At 39.3% G+C, this 22,726-nt stretch overlaps 1 protein-coding gene across 7 annotated transcripts in view; it reads right to left on the minus strand.

Moving 5' to 3' along the window:
* Positions 1 to 200: 200 nt before the first annotated feature.
* LOC145347785 (3',5'-cyclic-AMP phosphodiesterase 4B-like) overlaps positions 201 to 22,726 on the minus strand; it is a 308,064-nt gene continuing 285,538 nt past the window's right edge. For all 7 annotated transcript variants that reach the window (XM_080195601.1, XM_080195598.1, XM_080195599.1 and 4 more), the window contains 7 exons: positions 22,114 to 22,212; positions 21,710 to 21,874; positions 14,856 to 14,955; positions 8,935 to 9,089; positions 8,695 to 8,817; positions 5,542 to 5,724; positions 201 to 3,959 (listed from right to left, as the gene is read on the minus strand). In XM_080195601.1, the coding sequence (XP_080051727.1) occupies positions 3,570 to 3,959; positions 5,542 to 5,724; positions 8,695 to 8,817; positions 8,935 to 9,089; positions 14,856 to 14,955; positions 21,710 to 21,874; positions 22,114 to 22,212 (1,215 nt within the window). In that variant the 3' untranslated portion in view covers positions 201 to 3,569. The remainder of the gene's footprint in view (positions 3,960 to 5,541; positions 5,725 to 8,694; positions 8,818 to 8,934; positions 9,090 to 14,855; positions 14,956 to 21,709; positions 21,875 to 22,113; positions 22,213 to 22,726) is intronic.

Consider the following 22,726-nt stretch of genomic DNA (forward strand, 5'->3'; position numbering starts at 1 on the left):
GAGGAATGGAAATCCCCATGCAATCATTCTCCTCCATGAGCCAACACCATTAAAAAGGGAGAAGATGGAAAAGTAAAAGAAAGCCTTATTCTGTGGAAAAAAATAATGAAAATACATAGCTTAATACTTGTGGAGTGCAAAAGCACCAATGGTGCCATTTAATAACTTCCAAAATGCAATAAAATTGAAGGAACATGAAATATATCCATGCTTTTGTTTAATCGCTTCATATAAAAATCTCTTAAAAGGTTTCTGAACACAATATACAATACTATACCATACATTGTGTGAGACTGAGAAAACATTAAGGAAACTGCCACCTGAAACATTGCAATGTTTAACAGACATACAAACCCATTACTCATGCAGACATTCCAATCTGCTAAACCGTTTTGAACACAATTTGGACCAAAAGCTTAAATGTAGTTTACAAGATACTGACATCAGACTGCAATTTTTTTTTGTTTTGTAGCTTTAAGTTCTTAACAGTTATCCCAGACATTGCTTCACAGTTGCACATTAAATAGTCTTAGACTGTAATCTCTGGTGGACTAGTTTAGATAACTGAAAAAAACCTTGACACAAATATCTGTAATTTCTGGGTTCCATATGTCTCTTTATCACTACTGTTCAGGTTATACTATATTACACAATAATAAAAAAAATCAATGGTAAGAAGAGGAGAACTCTCACCTGGAATTTTCTACACAGTAACACCACCACTCTACAGGCAATGTTAGTGTATAAATTAATAATTTACAATAAACATTACAGTATGTACATGATATAAATACATGGTTCTAAATAGAAATGAGCAAGCTATAAGAATGTGATTAGCAGTGTTGTACAAAGGATGGCACACAAAACAAAAAATATCAACAGACATAAAAGAATTTAAATACATCAAAATAAATTAAAGGATCAGTGGATTCAAGTGAATGGCGTCATAGTCCTGCGTGATACGCTTAAAAGATATTTAAATGCTCACCAGTGACTCCAAATATAACTCTTGTTGCCATGTTTTTTTTAAACTTCATGTTAGAAGCAGCCTGCACCTAAACGTTTTGCTTTTCTTGGACTGTAATATCATGAATAGGAACAACGGGCAGTGGTGCAAGTAATTTTAAAGTATTAACAGAGGAACAAGGTGTAACTCCAATGCATTGGTAAGCCGACTGATGGCCTTGATTTATGTGACTATCCGGTGGAATATATTTCCCTTTGAAGAGGTATTTTAAAAATGTTTTTTTTATTATGTTTAAGAATATTACGTTTAAGAATAACACAAAATGCTGCAGCTACTGGAAGTCTGAATAAAACAGAAAATACAAGACATACTTGGCAATCTGGAGCAAATTTGGAAAAAGAAACAGTTAACGATTCATATTATTGACTTTTCATCAGCATTTTTATCCCTTAGTTCTGCATCGCCAGGTGCTGTCAGACCTGCTGAGTATTTCCAGCACTTTCTGCTTTTATTAATGGTATCGGGATGTGTTGGGCACCCAGCCTACCATGGATCATGCAATGTTCATTAACATCAGTCTGTTTTAGAAGTGCAGACGTGAAAATATATGAACCCAAAATGCTGAAATTTCCTCCCATCTTGTAGCTTTCATTTTAAAGAGTAGAAAGAAGAAATATTCACTACATTTCCTTCTCCCACATGATAATTATCAGACATTGAACTGGTTAGTTAAATCAGAATTACATGAATAATTTGTTTCACCTTATTAATGTCTATAGTTAATAAGTATTACTAATGAACAATTTTCCAGCATGCATTCATGATTTTGAAAAACAAGAAATTCTGTGCTGAAAGAATTAAGAAATTTTATGCCAACTAATAAACTGGGAATCTAATAGCTGACAGATTGCATTAAAAATTATAAAGTTGCTTATGAAAATTGTATCTTTACATTGAGGAAGTCCCAGCTCTCATTGATTTTTTTTCCATTTTGCAAAGGGGGAGACTGTCATGGCAACATTTAAATGGCATGGCTGAATGTTTCGATCATATAATTAAGAAACAGTAAAGTTAAAAATAATATAATGCAAATATGAATCTCATTAGTTGTGTTTAGTTCAGGCGATTATACAATATGGAAGCAGCATACTGTCTCTACCTTTTCTTTTTGATTTATATTTTTGTATCCATCAAGATAGGGACTTCAGTACTCAGAGATGTAACACTATCCCATTTCAGGCACCCAGTGTTATCATTAAATATGGTATAAAACAAGAAAGCACCCTTGAGTTTGCCTCACTAGCAGGCCTTAATCATTGCCTCAGAAGGACACCCCCAATTATACTAAATTAACTGCAATGATGGGGGTGCATTATTAGTTTTTAATTGTTATTCCATATCGGATGATTGGTATTCCTCATCTCCGTGATCTTGAAAATGTTTTCGCTGCCTAAATTAACCATTCTGGTAGGCTCTCAGAGTGAATTGCCCATTTAGACCCAAATCTCTGGACTAATAAATAGTTATATGCTGTGAGTTTGTGAGAGTGTTGAGATCCCCTTAAATTCAATTCACTGAGGACCCAGCAAAGACTTTCAACTCATGAGTTGAAACGGGATTTGAACTCTCAGAACTGAAAAGCCATGTTCAAACTTATTGGACCACCCAATCTATTACCTATATCCTTTTAACTACAGAACTATAGTGATTTGGGATTGTTAACTGACACTTAACTAGATTTCAAGGGAATAATTTTCACATGTGGCTAGATCAAGTTTTCATCATTAAGCCATGTTAATTTGCTTTTTCTCTTAGGTGTAGGACTGTGGCAGTGTGTAATAAGCAAGTACTCAAAGCCTCCTAAAATGTTATTCTTAAAAAAGCTAGGTAAAAAACAAAATGATTTTACAATTTAATTTCTTTTGGGTTACGAACAGTTAATTCACTTGAATTTTCAAAGTAAAGGTGCACCAAAGAATATTGTTTCAAAAGCAGTTTGCAGATAACTCTAAGGTATTGCCATTTTATCTACGAAGGGAACCGGAAGACTTAATTCTAAATTCTCATAATTTTGAAAAAAATTATAAATGGATTTGTTCGTGTACTGTTCTTTACATGTAGAAAAGTTTTGTTAGGACTTTAGTAAATTGTGTTCAATTAAATTCAACACATTTGGAAGGACAAAAACATTTCTCAAAAGGCACACAGTCCTAAGACATAATTTACTGAACAAAGAACAGTTTCCTACATGAAAAGCTAGTTCATAAGTTTGAGACTGTCATACAGTCTCAGTGCCTTGCAGTACAAAATCTCTCAGTGTTGTGTCATCCATTTGCATGCTCATCCCCAGTTAAAACTTAAGACGGCTTTTGTGCAATAGTTTCAAATAAACTTGGCTTGCAGTTAAGCCCACACTTTAAAACTCCTAAATGTTTCATCTACCTTCGGCTTTCCAATCTTGCCGTCAATGTTCATTGATCATCTGAACCACAGTGGTAAGCTTTCATTGCAAAACCTTGGGTTTAAAACCAACATCATAGGTTTTCCCCTGTGGATAATTTGTGCACGTGACCATAAGTAAATGTCCACTCTTGTAGAGTATTTACGTATCTACAGGTGATGTGTCTTCAGTGAGGGGATCTGCTTGTGTCTCTTCCATCTCGGTCTCCTGGCTTTCTGACTCCAGTGCAACAAATATCTTTGTTTCACAACTCTGACAACTGCTGTCCTCTTCCCCCTGACTTGTTTCCTCTTTTTCAGTCCCTTCTGAATCTTCATCTTCTTCCAGTGTGAGTTCAAACTGGAATTTTTCAGAGGAATATTGCCCTTCTTTCCCTTGCTCATCAGGGGAAGGGGAAGGGCTCTGGGGGATCATACTCTGATACCAATTCCTATTGTCCTCTAATGTGTCCAGTATATCCTGAGCATCAGGATGAACTAGATCTGCCCAGGTTTCCCATAAAGGGTGTGCAATGTAGTCAATGAATCCAACCTGTGGAAAAGATTGGCATAATAAGTATTTAATACAGTCTCTAAACAAGTCAAAATAAAATTAATCCCATATTTTCACAACAAGATAAATTCTATAAATATTCCAAAAGACAGGATCAAAGTATATACAACTGCAGGTTATTCTTATATTCACTGCACTTTGATATAACATTATTAATATTTAAATAATTTTCTTAAAACATAACACAAAGCAAAGAAGTGCAGGTTCAAGAGCATTGAAGAAAAAATGCTAGCATATAAGATGGGTATAGAGAGATAGGGGACAATTGGGACTAGCTTAGTGGTAAACACTGGGCAGCATGGACAAGTTGGGCCACAGGGCCTGTTTCCACGCTGTAAACTTCTATGACCAGAGTACTGTATTGTGCAATTTTAAGTAGCCATTTACCATTGAATCTATTGTTTCAATCAGAATTCATTTTTATCAGATTATTGTCAGGCAAAGGCACCCTTCAGAGGTATTGCCAAGAAGGCACATGGAGAAAAGCAAACAGGCAAATGAACAGACGATGAAATATTATTTTAAAAACAGAGGCTGAATACAAAACAGGATCACCTCTTTTAATAAATCAATGACACCTAACCCTCTTTCTTGCTGTATCATAGAAAGAAGACAGTAGTGGTGAACGATCAATTTTTCAGACTGACCCATAGTCACATGGCTCAGGGATCTGTATTTGGCCCACTATTCTTTCTGATATATATTAATGACTTTGACCTAGGTGTACAGGGCACAATTTCAAAATTTTCAAATGATGTAAATCTTGTAAATGTACTTAACTGTGAAGAGGATGGTAGCAAACTTCAGACAAGCACATGGGAGAGTTGATTCTCCCAAAAAAATTCTATGTGTTGAATTGCCGTAAAAACTGGAGTAAATCCAGCTGGTATTTTCAGCTGGAGTTCAAAATGCATTTTCCACACTCTGTGCACTAGCATAAACCATTCTAAAAATGATTTTTATTGGGGTGCGGGGTCTATTCCCGTAGGAAAGGCTGGCAACATTGCGCTGAGTGGGCCACTGTGCATGAGCTGTTCTGTCAGTGCCGAGATTGGTGCATGCCCAGAAGCCCACAATGCCAGCCTCCTGATTGCTGGCTAGCTCAATCGTTGGCCAGTCGCATGACCCCTCATCACTGGCCTTACAACACCACCCCCCCAAGGCCTGATGCGTGGCCCCCCAAACAGGTCCAAAAGCAGCACAGCGGACTGGGAGAATCGCCCTCATGAATTTGGAAGCCACAACATGGAACATGAAATTTATTGCAGAGAAGGATGAAGAGATGCTTTTGGAAAAAAAAGTGGAGATGCAATACAAAATAAATGGTAAACTAAATATACACTAAATGGTAAAGGAAGAATTCAGGAACAAACCTGGGAGTTTATGCATACAAATCTATGAAAATGGCAAGTTAATAGAACTGTTTAAAAAATCTCTATTTATAAAGCAAAGGAATCCACAGAGGTGCACCGGACAAAAGTAAGATAATTATGCTAATAATAAAATTGACTATGAAGTTTTTGAACTCTTTTGCTTGACAACTACAGAAGCTATCACTTACCTGGGATTTTTCAACTATTGCAGTGTGCTTGTCACACATTGGGCTGATTTCCATGCCTCGTTCTCGCTCTTTGTCTCCCTGATGAAAGAATTCATCCATGATTCGATCTGTCCACTGTCTGTACAACTCCAGAGACTTTGTAGGATTGCTCAGATCGGCACAGTGCACCATGTTACGAAGAACCTGGAACCAAAGTAGCAAAGGCTTATTTAGAATCTTCTGAAATAAAATATCACAGAACTATCTTATAATAGCACCATTAGGGGAAGTAGCGGTGTAGTGGTATTGTCACTGGACTAGTAATCCAGAGGCACATACTAACATTCTGAGAACATGGGTTCAAATCCACTATAGCAGCTGGTGGAATTTAAGTTCAATTAATACATTAAAATAAAAAGCTAGTCTTGCTAATATTGATCATGATTGTCATATAAACCCATCTGGTTCACTAATGTCATTTAGGGAAGGATAGCTGCTGTCTATACCTGGTCTGGCCTCCAGGACCATAGCCCTCTGAAACGGTCTAGCAATCCACTCAGTTGTACTATAATTGTTACAAAGGCCGAAATTCTCTGAGGCTGTATGTCCCGTCACCACAGCAAGTGAGAACAAAGAATTTAGCGCTTAGCCAAATCACCATTCACAGCAACGGAATCGGAAAATCCCTGCCACGGATGAGGTCGTAGAATCCCAGCCTGTGTCTACAAAAATGAATGCTAAACTATGTTCCATCTAGATTTGGAACTATTTCACATTCCCTCACCAACGTTCAACCAAAATCTTGGAACTCTCTCCTGAACAGCAAAATGGGTGCATCTACACTGTGGCAATTCAAGAAGGCAGTTCACCACCATTTTCTCAAGGGCAATTAGAGATGGACAGCAAATACTGGCCTAGCCAGTGGTGCCCACATCTCATGGAATTTTTTTTTAAAAGCAGGCTTTTCTGGAGCCCCTCTGCTATAATCTCAGTAGGAGCAGCACACCCCAGGATCACTGTGATGGCACTCTATATGTGGAGATGCCGGTGTTGGACTGGGGTAAACACCGTAAGAAGTCTGACAACACCAGGTTTAAGTCCAACTGACTTATTTTAAATAAATTATTAAAATAAATCGGTTGGACTTAAACCTGGTGTTGTCAGACTTCTTACTATGGTACTCAACAGGCATTCTTAGCACAGACTCTTCCCTGGTAGGAGCAGGAAAACAAGATAATGATGTTGCCTTCCCAGGCTTCCAATTATGATGTAGAAAATTTCTGGCTGCTGCCTGATGCCAATTTGATCTTCAACATCTGGGTAGGAGGGGAAAGAAATAAAACAAATTATGCTCCTAACCTGGATTGAAACTTAAGCCTTCTTAGTTCGTCACGCCTCCTTCAGTTAGCAGGGGAGCAGGGATGAAACTATAGTGCTGTTTCTAATTTGTGCCCCTCTCCTGGCAAGCTTTGCACCTCCTCCCCTCCCCACCCTTGGTTGACATTCCTCAGAAATCCTTTGCAAAAAAGTGGAGACCCAGCAATCCGGATTTTCATCTTTTTCACTCAGATTTGTGCTTTCTGCAGTTTTGGAAGAAAGGGTCAGGATGCTCCCCCTGGGTTATCTTGTTAATTGGTTTTCATATCTTGTATTGAGAGTATAACATAAAAACTAAAAATAAAGCCATTCAAAAATTAGGGATCTTTCTTTCATTCAAAATACCAAAATATGCTCTAAAAATGCAATTTGAAGTGCATGTCAATCCACTGCACATCAATGCCAACTTTAAGGGCGTTCAAATGGTCGGTGGATAGGCATATGGATAACATTGCATTAGTTTAGGTTAGAGGGTCATTAGATTCGTTCCACTGGTCGGCGCAACATCGAGGGCCGAAGGGCCTGTACTGCGCTGTAATGTTCTATGTTCTAATTCTGCTTGCATCCTTGTATCTCCAAACCAGTCAAGAAATTTCATTATTTGAAATTTTATTTAAATTTTTTAAAAGCCTATTCAAAAGTTATTTTCTATAATTTCTTTACCTTTATTCCTCTAAGAAATTAGGTTTTAAATTTTCACTTCCAGGTTATTCTGGCCTCTTCTTTCATTGGTGGGAACATTTACTAAAGGTAAGTTTAATTTGCTGAAAACTGACTTAGATGTTTTCTTTTTAACCAATTAAAAACACAGAAATTAAAGACTGACCTGTGGCTACTTGAGTAGGTCAAAGACTAGGAACCCAGCAGTGAATAACTCACCTCCTGACACTCATTCCCCCCCAAAACCTGTCCTCCATCTACAAGGCACAGGCCAGGATGAAATAGTGCAGCACCAACAAAACCAACAACAACAAAGCTCTATGCCATCTAAGATAATGCAGCAAGCTTGACTGCTATCTTTTCCACAAACATTCAATCCTATCACCACTGATGAACAATGGCAGCTGTGTGGATCATCTATGAGATGCACTGCAAGAACTCACCGAAGTTCCTTAGCCAACACCTTCCAAACCCACAACCATTATTAAATAATAGGATAAGAGCAGCAGATAACTGGCAACATCGCTACCTGGAGACTCTCCTTCAAGTCACTTACCATCCTGACTTGAAAATATATTGGCATTCCTCACTGTTGCTGGGTCAAAATCCTATAACTCGCTCCCTGACAGTATTGTGAGTGTACCTATACGTCAGGAACTGCAGCCATTCAAGAAGGCAGCTCATCACCACCTTCTGAAGGGCAACTAGGCATGGGCAATAAATGCTGACCTAGCCAGCAATGCCCATATCCTGTAAAACGAATAAAAAAAAGGCTTTCTACAAATGCAACAAATCAACTCCTTTAAAAGGCAAAACACTGCAAATGCTGGAATCTGAAACAAAAACAGAAAATGCTGGAAAAAGTCAGCAGGTCTGACAGCATCAGTGGATAGAGAATAGAGCCAACTATTTGAGTCAGACTTGAATAGTTGGCTCTATCCTCTCTCCATAGATGTGTCAAATCAACTCATTTGGCTGGTCTGGGTGTCTTGTAGTACAACAATGCTGCTGAATATGAGGGTGTCCAGGTAAAAGTAGGACAGTTGATGCATGTACTTACTGCCAATCAATTGTCTTTATAGCCCATATAAATCCTTGACAGCACAGACAACTGAGTCTGGGCATCATGGTACACACCTGTATTCTATCTGTATAATTATCAAGTAGTAAAACTCCTGAACTTGTCACTTTCTTTGTTTCCACCATTGTCTTGAGATCTGCTAATAAGGTCATGTGTTTTGACATGTCCGTGGCTAACACCTACAAGGGAGAAGAATATTGAAAATTTGAAAAAATTAATTCAAGTTCCAGCTCTTCTCAGATAAGTTTTTTAACATATCAATTGTCAACACTGAGTTCATGGCTGAATTTGCTTACCATCTCAATAACCATCTTCCTCAGCATCTGCCGCTGCTTCTTGGTGAGATTTTGAAAAATGTCACAGGAATCTTCCTGCAGCAGTTTGAAGCCTACAGCCAGATGGTGGTTTTCTAACACCGACTCGTCGTTGTACATCAGTGCTAACTCGGAATCTGAAATAACAGGGAAACGGAGTGTACAAGTTAAAAAGCCGCATCTGTTGTTGACTTTATGTGAATTGGGTAACATATTTTCGGAAATGATCGGTGCAACTTGTGGGCCGAAGGGCCTGTTTATGCTGTAGTTTTTCTATGTTCTATATTTTGTTGAAGGAATCAGAGCAGGGCATTAAGGCACAGCAGGAAACATTACAAATGGAGTGATGCAAGCATAATGCTATTCCTCCCCCATTTACTGAACTTAGAAAAGGCTCTGCTCAGTGGGAGAGAGAAAAAGGGAGAACAGAAGTCAGACTTAATGTTAATGCTTCATAACAATGAGCTATAAAGCAGCACTCTCAGAACCTCCAGGCAGACCATTCTACTCAGTCTTCCTGCTTCAGTGCATGGCCTATTGATCCTTGCTGGACTTCTCAACCGTATAAATGAAGGACTCACACAGCTCAGCCATAATTAACACAACACTCATGAGTGCTTATGTCCCAGCCTTGACTCTAACAAAAATATTAAGGAAAGGATACTGGAACATAGGAATTAGGAGCCGAAGTTGGCTACTTGGCCCCTTGAGCCTGCTCCGTCTTCAACAGGATCAGCATTGATCTGATTGTAACCTCCGAAGACAACCTTTCTACTTTCATATTCAATTCCCCTTACAATAAATAATAACATTTTATTAGCTTTACTTACTATTTGCTTATTATTTCCTTATTATTCCAGCCTTTTGTGATTTATGCACTAGGACACCCAGATCGCTCTGAAGCTCAGAGCTCTGCAATCTTTCACCATTTAGATAATATGCTTCTTTTAAAATTTTCCTGTCTAAAAAATGGATAACTTCCTATCTGTCTACATTGTATTACATTTGCCAGATCTTTGCATACTATCCACGTCTTTTTGTAGCCTCCTCACATCTTCTTCACAACTTACTTTCTTAAATATCCTTGTGTCAATCAGCAAATGTAACAGCCATATTTTCATTTCCTCTGTTCCCTTTATATAAATCGTAAAATGTTGAGACCCCAGCACTAATATCTGCGATACGCCACTCAATGCATCCTGCCAATCAGAAAATGAGGCACTTGTGCCAACCTCTATTTCCTGTTAACTAGCAAATCTTTCATCCATGGCAATATGTTACCCCTTACACCACGAGCTTTTAGTTCCTGCAATAACCTTTGAGGTTTCACCTTATCAAATGCCTTCTTGAAATCTAAGTACAGTAAATCCACAAATTTGTTGAATGACTCCTTCAAAGAATCCCAATAAATTGGAGAAACATGATTTCCCTTTCGCAAAATCATGTTGACTCTGTGTGAATGCTTCTAAGTGTCCTGCCATAACATTTTTCATAATAGCATCTAACATTTTCTCTAGGACAGACGTTAAGGTAACTGAGCTGCAGTTTCCTGCTTTCTGTCTTCCTCCCTTTTTGAATAAAGGAGTTACATTTTCTATTTTCTAATCTTATGGAACTTGCCCCAAATTTAGAGAATTTTTCAAAGTTAAAACCAACACATCAAGTATTTCAATGGCAACTTCTTTTAGGATAATCTACCTGACAGTAAGTATTAACTTCATCAAATATCATCTGCCTCTGGTGTCAATATTACATATAAGCCAAACATAAAATAACCAGCATATACATTAATAATTCACAAACTGTAGATCATTTAAGTGTCGTTGACACTTTGCACCAGATTTGATGTCATCTCTTCAGTTCTGCGTACAAGAAACATGACCTGTCCTTGAATTTGTCAAAACAAAACTCTATCAATCCACATCTGGTTAGTCACATATTCCAAGTTCCATATATGCTGTTGCAGAGATATGGAAAATGTTCAGCACTTTCAATAGCTTGGCATCCACCTCTCTCAAAAGACCATCATCAATGAGGAGATTCAACACCAGATTAACTGCACCATCTCAGCTTTCTACAACTACGGTACTAAAGGGGCGATTTTACCATCGCATTGTGCCCATTACGACGTTGTCGTAAAGCGATAGCGAAAATTGGCGCCATTTTATGAGCTGGATTTCAGGCATGGTCAGCCTCCCACCAGAAATGGTCGAGAGGCAGGTTAATGTATTGAAATTTATTTAAAGAAGCATTTACATGTCATTAGCAAGCCTGCTGCTCAATTATCTGGGCTCGCCTGCCTTTATGACCTCGCCGGGAAAGATTCTTGCCGGCAAGGAATAGACATACTCCCCATGAATGGGAAACAGTTGACTTGGCCTTGCCAGTGGAACTGAAGGCCATTAAGGCCCCCCAGAGAGGACGAGGACAAGAGGGGTGCTCCTTGGTAGTGCCATTCTGGCACCTGGGCAATGCCCAATGGGCAGTGCCAGCGAGTGGAGTTAATGGGGGAGTGGCCAGTTGGGAAGAGGACCACTGCTACTCTGCAATGATTGATCGGGGGAAGGCAGCGGGGCCGTGATCAGTGGAGGAGTGTGTGGGGGTCAGTGGGGACTGTATCACGGATCTCAGGCCCTCACAACTGAGTGGGGGGGCGGGGGGGGAGAGCTGCTTCGGGTTGCCTGCAGTAGCAGGGCCCTGACAGCTCTTTCTTGTCTGTCAAACCCCTGTTACTGCTAATGCGCATGTGCAGCATCAGAGGCCTGTACATGCGTACTATCCTCCCACTGCAGGCTTTTGGGGGTGTAGTACCCCACCCATAGACTTCTGCAGTGAGCTTACTCAGAATTTTGCAGGCAGACAGCATATGGGATGGACCTAAAAATACACCCAAAAGACGGATCTGAAACTCTCCCAGTTTCAAGTTCGCCCTGCACTTAGACAAAAAATGGTAAAATACCACTCTTAGTGTTTGACAATAAAGGCCCCTACAAGACAACGAAAGTCCAGTGTCCAGAGCAGTTGTCATCACCACAGGGAGACCTGCACTGTGTATCAGCAACACAAAAGCAATTCCATCAATTCATCAACAATGCTTCTGGCATGTCCTCTGTATCAAATGCAAGGACTGTGAAACAAATGCTAATGTCCTTTTTGAAGCCAGCTTCACAAGCTTTCAGGCAAAATTCCTGCAAAATCAACTATAATGGTCTGGACATTGTATCCAAATACAATGGCCAGAAACATCTCCACAGCCTAGTCCTGTTTTCTCAACTCTCAAATGACTAATGTTCTGGGGAAGAGAAAGAAAATGTGTCAGGACACTATGAAATTCTCCTTGAAGCACAGCAGCATTGACATTGATGACTGGGAGGAGCTGAATAGCCACAAATTGTTCAGAATGGCAACAACTTGCCCATCACACTTTGAGTCAGAACATCTTAATGATGAGGCAGAGTAGCAGCAGAGAAGAAACGGAAGCAAATTCTGAACTCTGGATCCCACTATCTCAAGGGACATGGGACATGCTGCCCCATCTGCCCAAAGATCTCTGCATCAAGAACTGGCCTGTTAAGTCACATGAAGACTCACGGCAGAAACTTGTGACCAATGATTAATAATACTTATGCTTGGGGAAAAAATCCATCTAGCACCTTTGTAAAATTTTTAAAATTATTATTCAAATGTTAATTCCTGTTATGATAATAGCACATCTCAAGATTTATATGAACAAATGCACAGACAATATGAAGGTTCAATTCCTGGCTTGTGCTAAGATTACTGATCTTATTGGCTGGAGGCAGCCACAGTACAAATCACCGTCATGCTCTACACAGAGTTTTGGGAAAGGGAGGTGTAGGGGGGCAGAAAATGTAAGAGCTGGGGCTTCCATCACTGATCAACCACCTTGCTAAAAAATATTAATTTGGATGTTGGGTGAGGCAGGATCAAGCTCTCCACAGCCAAATAAGCTAGTTGACATTAACCATCTAAGTTACCATGAAAGTAAAAATCGAACTTGACAAAGTTCAGAAAGGTAGTTAGCACATGTGCATCTGTACCTTAGTATCAGTATCATTAGGGAGAGAGGGTGGGATGAAATTCCCTCAGGATTGAAACAACTCCCAAAGACAACAAAAAAGTAATTTATTGGAAATATCGATTGAATGATTCTTGTTTAAAACTGGATTAATGCCATAACATAATCATAAACATGATGAATCTTAACAGATTCCTTTATAAACTGAGCCCACTTAGATCTAACTTAGAGATTTTCATTCTGATTGCTTAGTCCACCTACACAAAATGACTCACTGCACCCACCAGGTGTTAAAACAGACGAACTGGGATAGAAAGACAATAATGCACAAACACAATAACTGCCAAATCCATATAGCTGTGACATACAAGTGATCCCAATTAAAGATCTCTGAGAAATCAACAATGTTCCAGAAGCTAATGAATTTTATAATTTTGAAACTGTTTTTTTTTCATATGCTTTCAACCACATAAAAAAAGCCAACTTTGCACGTGGTGTAATGATTTGAATTTTTCTGCCAAAAAGAATATGATACAATAGCGACAACACACATTGATGCAATGATGTACAGACTGAGGGGGCAGTGTCCATGATGAAGAAAATTGTACACAGTTTATGGTAAAAATGCAATAGCCTTTGCTTATTTCCTGTCACTTAGTTTTCTTATTAGCTTGAGAGAAAATTTATTTTCTTATCTCAAGTTCAGAACTTTAATGATGAAGATTTACCATCCATTGCTACAAAAATTGTTTATTTCAAAGATTGCTCCAAATAACATAAATTTCAATTGGACTATTATTTCAGATAAATGATAGCCAGTCATATGATGAGGTAACATGATAATATTTAATACCTTTCACACAACTATGCAAGTCTAAGGTAGTTTTGAGCCATAGTTCCGGTAATTTCACATAAATTTCACAGTAAATATCTGCTTTAAATTTTGCTTTCCCAAAGCTCAGTATGATTTTTCAATACTGGCTCAGCAATAGCCACAAGAGAATCCTTATGTTTGATTTCTATTCTGTGCTGAAATAGCTGTTGTCAGCTGGGCCAGCAATAGTGGTGCTAAAATTAACTTCCTTAGTCCAGAGCTAAAGATGAGGAAAATCACATAGTTGCTCATCATTCACAATCAAGGCTCATAAATGCACAATGTCAACAGGACTAAAGAATAGCAAATAGAACATAGAACATAACAGCGCAGAACAGGCCCTTCGGCCCACAATGTTGCGCCGACCAGCTTTTAAAAAAAAAACAACACTAACCCACTAATCTAAACCAATCCCATTTCGTCCATAAACCATAAACCAAATGTCTCATCTTTGTTGAACAGAAATCCAATGAAGATTTACACATTTTGTATAGAGTAATTGGGGGAAATTTAAGAAATTCCTTTCTGACCTAAAGCACTGACCTAAATTCCTCTACTGGAACATATTACAGTTGAGCGCAATTACACAACAGGTATGATTTCTATCTGTTGATAGAAATTTATTAAATGCAAACCATCCTAACAAATAGTCACTCAATTTGGTAAACATACATGGAATAAAATATATTATTTTTCTATGCTACAATTTTCCAATTCTCTCTTCTCCTTAAGATACCAAGCTACACTGCATTCTCCTTACACTGCACAGCACTCCCTTAGTACCATACTGGAGTGTTAACCTTGACTTACGTGTTCAAGTCCTGAAGAGGAAGTTGAACCTAGGACCTTGTGACTCAGAGGTGAGAATACTAACAAATGTGCTGTGATTGATAAAGGTAAAAAATGCAATAAAAATACAAAGTAAACAGTAGGGTGCTTGAAATTTATCATGAAATTAGTGCTCATTCATTTGGTAACTAGTATACTTACTGGTGTTAATTAAAAATTGATTGGAGACACCAGGATGATCCACATCATGGATTGCAGCTGCAAAAATTGCAGCAAGAATCTCAAGGTCTGTGAATACTGCCTGGAAAAGAATAACATCAAACAAATGTGAATAAGCCATGAGAGACAGAAATAATCACATCAATTAAAAAAGATTCTTAATCTGTTCCAAATCAAACACTACTTTGCAAGGATTAAAAATCTTTCGGACAGCTTTGCTTGGAAAATGCTCTTATCTGCTTCCTCATAGTCACCTCAGAGCAGCAGAGGCCCGGTTACTGCCTGATCTCCAGGAAGGCCAGAGAAGAAAATTCATGGAGTTAAACAAACAAGTGATGATACCCTCAAATTAAAATAATTCTAAACTGACCTGAACAAATCCTAACGACATGACTGATATTACGTGTGTGTGTGTGTGTGTGTGTGTGTGTGCGTGCGTGCGTGCGTGCGGGCGTGGGTAATGGGGAGGGAGGGTAGTGGGGAACTGGCAGTGAGTTTGAAATTGAAGGTTCAGAATTCCTTCTGGGTTCTGGCTCAGCCTGACCTCACAGCAATTTTACACCGGAGTGGGAAGGTGTTGGACAGGCAGCCAACCCATTTCCTGATTCTTGACCACTTTAATGCTGTTTCCCACTCAGCCCCAATCTTTAGGCTGGCTTTATCTTTAGGAGGATTCATCTTTCATAGGAAGACCAAAAATGAACAGGCTTAGATCTTTGGCAGGACGGAAATGGATGCCTCCATCAGAAGCCCCCTTCTGACTTTGGGCACCCCGTCCCCTTAAGGGCCAGTTGCCACCAATCCTCCTTCCCCTCAAACCCTGCCTCTCCAATGGCACTCCAATCATCCACTTTTCAACCCCCCAGGCGTTAAGTGCCTGCCCTGTCCTGGACCCCCAAAACTCTTGCTGTCTGCTCCTGGGACTTAGGCTCTGGCATGTTAAAGTATTTCCTCTTCTGTCCACTGCAGTTCCTGTCATTGCAGGGACTAGACAACTGCAGGCCAATCTGATTGGCTGACAGCTTTCAAAGGTGAGACTTTCGCCTGAATGTGGGGTGGCTCACTGGAGTCTGAAATGGCTGTGGGGCAGGCCAAGTTAGCAGGGATGTGTTCCCCACTGATATTTTTTTTCCAAAAATATACTTTATTCATAAAAATCTCAAATAAACTATTGCAAATCTACATGGCTTTGAATTGCAAACAATGCAGAATCAAAACATGTTAACAGTTTTACACAAATTACAGTCATTACATTTCAATACTTAAAGCTATATACATGCCTCAATAAATTACTGTGTGCCGTTATTGCTCAGATTGGCACACAGTTACGCAGGTCGAGAGTATTCTGTAGTTCCCCGGCCCTCGGTCTGCCTCCGTTAAAAGGCCTTATAGTGTGGCCTTTCCCCATTGTGCCTTTGCGCCGGCTGCCCCAAGCTTCAGCGCGTCCCTCAGCACGTAGTCCTGGACCTTGGAATGTGCCAGTCTGCAACACTCGGTCGAGGACAGTTCTTTCAGCTGGAAGATCAGCAAGTTTCGGGCGGACCAAAGTGCCTCCTTCACCGAGTTGATGACCTTCCAGCAGCAGTTGATATTTGTCTCGGTGTGCGTCCCTGGAAACAGCCCGTAGAGCACAGAGTCCTGTGTCACTGAGCTGCTCAGGACGATCCTCGACAAATACCACTGCATCTCACTCCAGACGTTCTTTCCCCACTGATATTTTGGAAAGCAGAAAGTGAACCCCACTACCTGAAATATTCAGGCCTTGAGTGGAGCTTGTAGGGGTGGTAAAGAATGATGACTTTAAAGGTGAGGCAAGACTGGTGGAACAAGGTGAGGCACACAAAGGATGAAAAGGTATCAGAAGATTGGTAGAAACAGACCAAAGTATGATTTGTTGCTACATCACCACTGCAGCAATTAAGATGAGACAAGTGGTAAAAACATATTCAAGTGGCGAGGATTCAATAAAGGGACAAATGAGGTCAAGTTTTAGCCAAATCTAAGATATCAATTCATTCATCCATTGTTTGTTCAAGAGCAAACAAACATCCAGGGAGATAATGCACAGAGGGTGGTAATAGTTAATCTGTTAACAGAGTCGAGGAGACAGTAGCAAATTGGTTAAGTGCATGAGGAGATAACCCCCTAGTGAATGCACTGTCCAAGAAGGTCAGCAAGCGGAGACTTTTGGTGCTCATGCAGATTGTTAATATCAAGTACAGAGAGTGCAAATGGGTTTACTGAAGGTTGATTTAAAAGAGAGATAGTGGCAGGAGAATTGGGAATCAAATGAGTTGGTGGGGATGGGATGGGGCAACGAGGATTAAAGTATAGCTTAAGTTAGGTCAGGCAAACTATATGCACATGAAATTGGATGCAGCACAATTATGTCAGCATGTAAAGGGAAAATAAGCCAGTGGACAGTATCAGACAATATGTAAGAGGTCAACATTTGAAATTTGATGCCTTATAATGAGATGAAATTGACTTGTAGACGAGGTGGGAGTCAACACAGAGCATTCATAAACCAGTGTCTGGATTCAGAGGCAACTGTGCAGGTAGGGGAAATGGATCCATAAGCCAATCAAGTGAAAGAGTATCAGTAGGTGTGGTACTGGAGATTATCCAGTGGAACCAGATAACCAACGAAGAACAGAGGGCTAACCTTGAACCTGCAGAGTTTAATCATGGGATCCAGTAGAGGTGCACAAAGACCTCAGGTATTAGCTATGCACAGCAAAGGATCAGACTTGCCAATGAGAATTAAATCCAAGGACCAAGAAGACTGTAGTCCAGGGAAATAGGAGAGAGTAAAGGATAATTCAACAGGATCAGTGTGGAAAAAGTAGCTGCAGGGAGGAGAGGAGGACACAAGTTTGGGGGAAGGAAAAGGAACATTAGTTCCCAGTGCAACCTAGAGAAGAATCACTGAGGTGTTCTAAAGCCAAGTGGAGTCAATGGAGAACAAAATAAAATTTAGCAGCATAAGGGTAGAATTCAGAACTGGATACAAGCCAAAAGGAACGAATTAGTTCTAGCTCAATACAAAATCAAAATTCCCAGTAAAGGAGCAGGATTCTGATGCTATAGAAGTGGGCCAAGAATTGAATAGAGTCAGTATTTCAAGTCAAATCTTTCACTGAAATAGTCCTGGTGAACAACGCCGAATGAAATGGTAACCTATTCTATTTCAAATGCTGAAATTTCCAGTCTTTTCTACTTTTATTTCAGATTTTAAAATTTCATGGAATTTTTTCAATTCTGTCATTGTTAGTGGTGTCTCTGTTAATCACAGATTCTTTAAAATAGGATATTTTTAAAAACTATGTGCAATTTTCATTTGAAAATCTTTGAGACATCTGTTTAATCTGCCCACAGACATACGAACATCAGTTCCAGCCAGCTTTGCTTTCCAAGTCATAAGAGTTCATGTGTAATGTTTGACATTTCCTTATCTTGGATAAACAAGCCTGATCCCACAATGATACAGATTACTGTTTCCACTCTCTTATTCACTGAAAGAAAATTATTCCACTGAACTGGAAGTTATGTTGAAATCCATCACCCAAGAGTTTTTTCCTTAATAGCTGGGAAAGATGCACCACTGTATGTTAGTGGATAACACTATTCTGGAAGTTTTCTGATGAATTAAGGGGATCTCTGCTAGGTCAACAGTGGGAAGACTATATTTACCTTGGATATTCCTGAGCTTTGGAGGTGATGTGCGGGAGGAGAAAAAGGAAAAGTACTTAGACACAGTGTTCTGATTTCTATCTAATGATCCCAATTGTAAAGATATCATAGAATGGGAATAGTTAGGATCAGGTTTAGTTGTGATGTTGCACACAGCTGAGTGGCCTGTCAACACTCACCCTCCATGCATAAACACAAAGACTCGTCACTTAGATGACATATCATCACTTTGGAATTGAACATCTAATATGAACCATTAGCTGATGAGTTATATTACAGGTTAATGACCCTCCATCAAAATGATAAACCCAACATTGGATCAGAAAAATATAACTTCAATAGTTACGAATAATATTTCTGTGACAATAATATTGTTAGGCTGTCATTCCCTCTGTGAGATCCAAATCAATTAAAGCAAATTTAGAAACATGAAAAGTAAGAGCAGGAATAGGCCATTTGGCCCTTCAATTCAGCTTTGCCATTCAGTATAATTACAGCAGATCATCCAACTCAATAGCCTGAACCCATCATTCCCCGCGCCCCGCCCATATACTTTGATCCCTTTCACCCAAAGAGTTATATCTCATTCTTGAAAACATACAATGTTTTGGCCTCAACTGTTTTCTGTGGTAGTGAATTCCATAGGCTTACCATTCTCTGGATGAAGAAATTCCTCCTCGTTTCAGTCCTGAAAGTTTTACCCCTTATCTGTAGACTATAATCCCTGGTTCTGAATTCCCCCACCATTGGGAACATCCTTCCTGTATGTACTCTGTCTCGTCCTGTTGGAGTTTTATAGGTTTCTATGGGATTCCCCCTCATTTTGCTGAACTCCAGCAAATATAATCCTAACTGACTCAATCCCTCCACATACATCAGTCCTACCATCCCAGGAATCTTGTAAACGTTCTCTACACTTCCTCTAGTGCAAGAACATCCTTTCACAGATAAGCAGACCTAAACTGCACACAACATTCCAAGTGTGGCCTCACCAAGGCTCTGTATAATTGCAGCAAGTCATCCCTCCTCCTTACTTGAGTCTTCTTACTATGAAGGCCAACATCCCATTTATTGCACCTGCATGTGTACCTTCAGTGACTGGTGTATGAGGACACCCAAGTTTCAATGCACATTCCCTTTCCTCAATTTCTAACCATTCAGATAATAATCTGCCTTCCTGTTTTTGTTACCAAAGTGGACAACCTGACATGTATCCAAATTATACTTTATCTGTCATGCATTTTCCCACTCACTCAACTTGTTCAAATCACGCTGAAGGATCCCTGCATCCTCCTCGCAGCTTAGTCTCCCAACCGGCTTTATGTCATCCGCAAAGCTGGATATATTACATTTAGTTCCCTCAGCTAAATCATTAATATATGTTATGAACAGCTGGGATCCCAGCACTGAACCCTGTGGTACCCATTAGTCACTGCCTGCTATTTGGAAAAAGACTCATTTATTCCTACTTTTTGTTTCCTGACTGCCAACTAGTTTTCTATGCATCTCAGGATGCTATCCCTAATCCCGTGTGCTTTAATTTTACATGATAATTTATCATGTGGAACTTTGTTGAAAGCCTTCTAAAAGTCCAAATAAACCACATCTTTTTAACTGAAAAAGGCACGTTCTTGATATGGAAAGATCAAACTTAGTTTACTAAATTGAGGAAAACCCAATTTTAAATAAAGCACATCGTAGGATATCAGCAAGGTTTAAATTGTTTTAAAAAAAATTGCCATTTATTAATCACTTTCAGATCTTTTGTCTCGAGTGCCGGAATTTTACTATCCTGCCCGCCACCAGAATTGCAACGGGTGAGGGGTAGACCATGGTTTGCTGACCTCTGGCAGGACTTTACAGTTTCCGGACGAGCGAGGCCTTAAAATCCCACTCAAAGTGTTTCACAGCTAACGAATTCCTTTTGGAATGTACTTGTTCTAAATACAAACCAAGCAGCCACTTTGCACCAGCAGAATCCACAAACAGCAATGACAAGAATGGTTGGTTAATCTGGTTCTGGAATGAGTTTTGATCAAGACACTTGAAGAACTCACTACTCGCTTTCAAAAATGTCACATGATCAGTTAAGTCCATCAGAACATTGAAACATCATACAACTAATTAACAATTCCACTAATACAGCACTTGAGTGTTAGACAAGATTTTATGAGGCTTTTGAGCAAAAGGACTTCACTCAGAGTTAAGTGAAAGAACAAATAAATAACAGTACAGCACAGGAACAAGCCCTTCGGCCCCCAAGCCTACACTGACATATCAAGCCTTTCTAAACTAAAACCTTCTGTCTCTACACAATCCGTATCCCTCTATTCCCTGCCTATTCATGTATCTGTCAAGGTGCCTCTTAAGATTACTATTGTATTTGCTTCCACCACCTCTTCTGTCAGTACATTCCAGGCATTTTCCACCCTCTGTAAAAAAACTTGCCTCTCACATCTTTAAACTTTCCCTCTTTTGCCTTAAACATATGTCCTCGAATAATTGACATTTCTACCCTGGGAAAAAACTCTGACAATCCATTTTATCATAATTCGGGTCGCCCCTCAGTCTCTGACATTCAAGTGACAATAAATCAAGTCTCTCCTCATAGCTAATGAGTAAACCTTTTCCGCATCCTTTCCAAAATCTCCACATTCTTCTGGTAGTATGGTGACTAGAACTATATGCAATATTCCAAATGTGGTCTGACTAAAATTCTAAACAGCTGAAACATGATTTGCCCTGACCGATGAAGGCAAGCATGCCATTCATCTTCTTGATCACCTTATCCATTTGTGTTGCCACTTTTAGGGAACTGTGGACCTGAATGCCTAGATCTCTCCATATGTTAATGCTTCTAAGGTTTTGCCATTTACTTCCTTCCTGCATTAGACCTTCCAAGATGCATCATCTTGCTACCACAGATTCTGGGAAAGAGATAGATATGTTGAAGGTGCAAGAGTTCTTAATTTCAGCATATTGAGAACTTGGGAAGTAAAAGAGGATTTGAACACAAAATGTTTTCTCTACAGCACACTTCAGAAATACTACATTGGCTTTGAAGCACTTTGGGTTGTTTGAAAGTTATGATAGGCCTATATAACTGAAAATGATTTATTTCTTGGTCTTTAAGGTGTACTTACATCAAGTGCTGGAGTAGACAGAAGAATGTGTGTAGACTGTACAACATCAGCTGCATGCAAGCTGTTATGGTAGGCTACATCCCCATGGTAATGGTCTTCCAGTGTCATGATGTACGTTACAAATGTGTCAACAGGGATCCTAAATGTCTTCAGCAAATCCCGCTCCTGTTTAAAGTTATTTACAAAATGTAAATTTTACTTATTTGCGTAAACATCATTTATAAACTAAGTTGGTATTAATTAAAATAAATACAATTCAAATTGTGCTACAGTTAACTGAAACTTTGTGCAGAAAATGATCTGACATATTAATTAGCCTGAGCAACAAAATGCCAAATGCTAAAGTTGGTGGCAATTAGGTCAGAAATAATTAGTAATATAGTAGTACATTTGACCTCACTAACCTGGAAGATAGAGTACATAATGCAGGTGAGTGGTCTATTGTTTGAAAACTCTGCCACTTTAAATATGTTAAGGCCCCACTTATTCAGGTCGTCGAGTTCCTGCAAAGTCAAAATGAAATACAGCAATTATGAAAGAAAGCCTGAAATATTTATTAAACTTCATATTGAAATATCACATTTCAACATACAATTCCCCTGTTTTTATCAAATGCATTTTATTGTAACAATTATTTTTGTATTGGAAATATTATTTTGAGGTGATTTGCTACTCAGCTTAATCTTGCAATTCGTGAGTGGAGATTATGAATAATATGTTGAGTATGGGATGGGAATGAGACCAGCCAAGTCCTTTACTGACACATTGGGTAGGATTCTCTAGCCGTGTGTGCCCCAAGACTGTAAATTCCCACCTGAGCTCAACAGAACTTTAAATGGTCCACTGAATTTTCTGTCTCCAATGCTACAATTCCTGTGGTGGGTGAGACAGGAGAATTCCAGTCAATATCTATACTTTGTAGCAAGATATGTTGGATAAGGATCATGAGTGGATTTTCCTTCCTCTGGCCATGTGCAGAGTACCCGTTGTTAATTTAACTAGAGTTAGCTAAATGGA

The sequence above is a fragment of the Carcharhinus amblyrhynchos genome, chromosome 9 (assembly GCF_965287045.1).
Source record: "Carcharhinus amblyrhynchos chromosome 9, sCarAmb.v2.hapA, whole genome shotgun sequence".
NCBI lineage: Eukaryota > Metazoa > Chordata > Chondrichthyes > Carcharhiniformes > Carcharhinidae > Carcharhinus > Carcharhinus amblyrhynchos.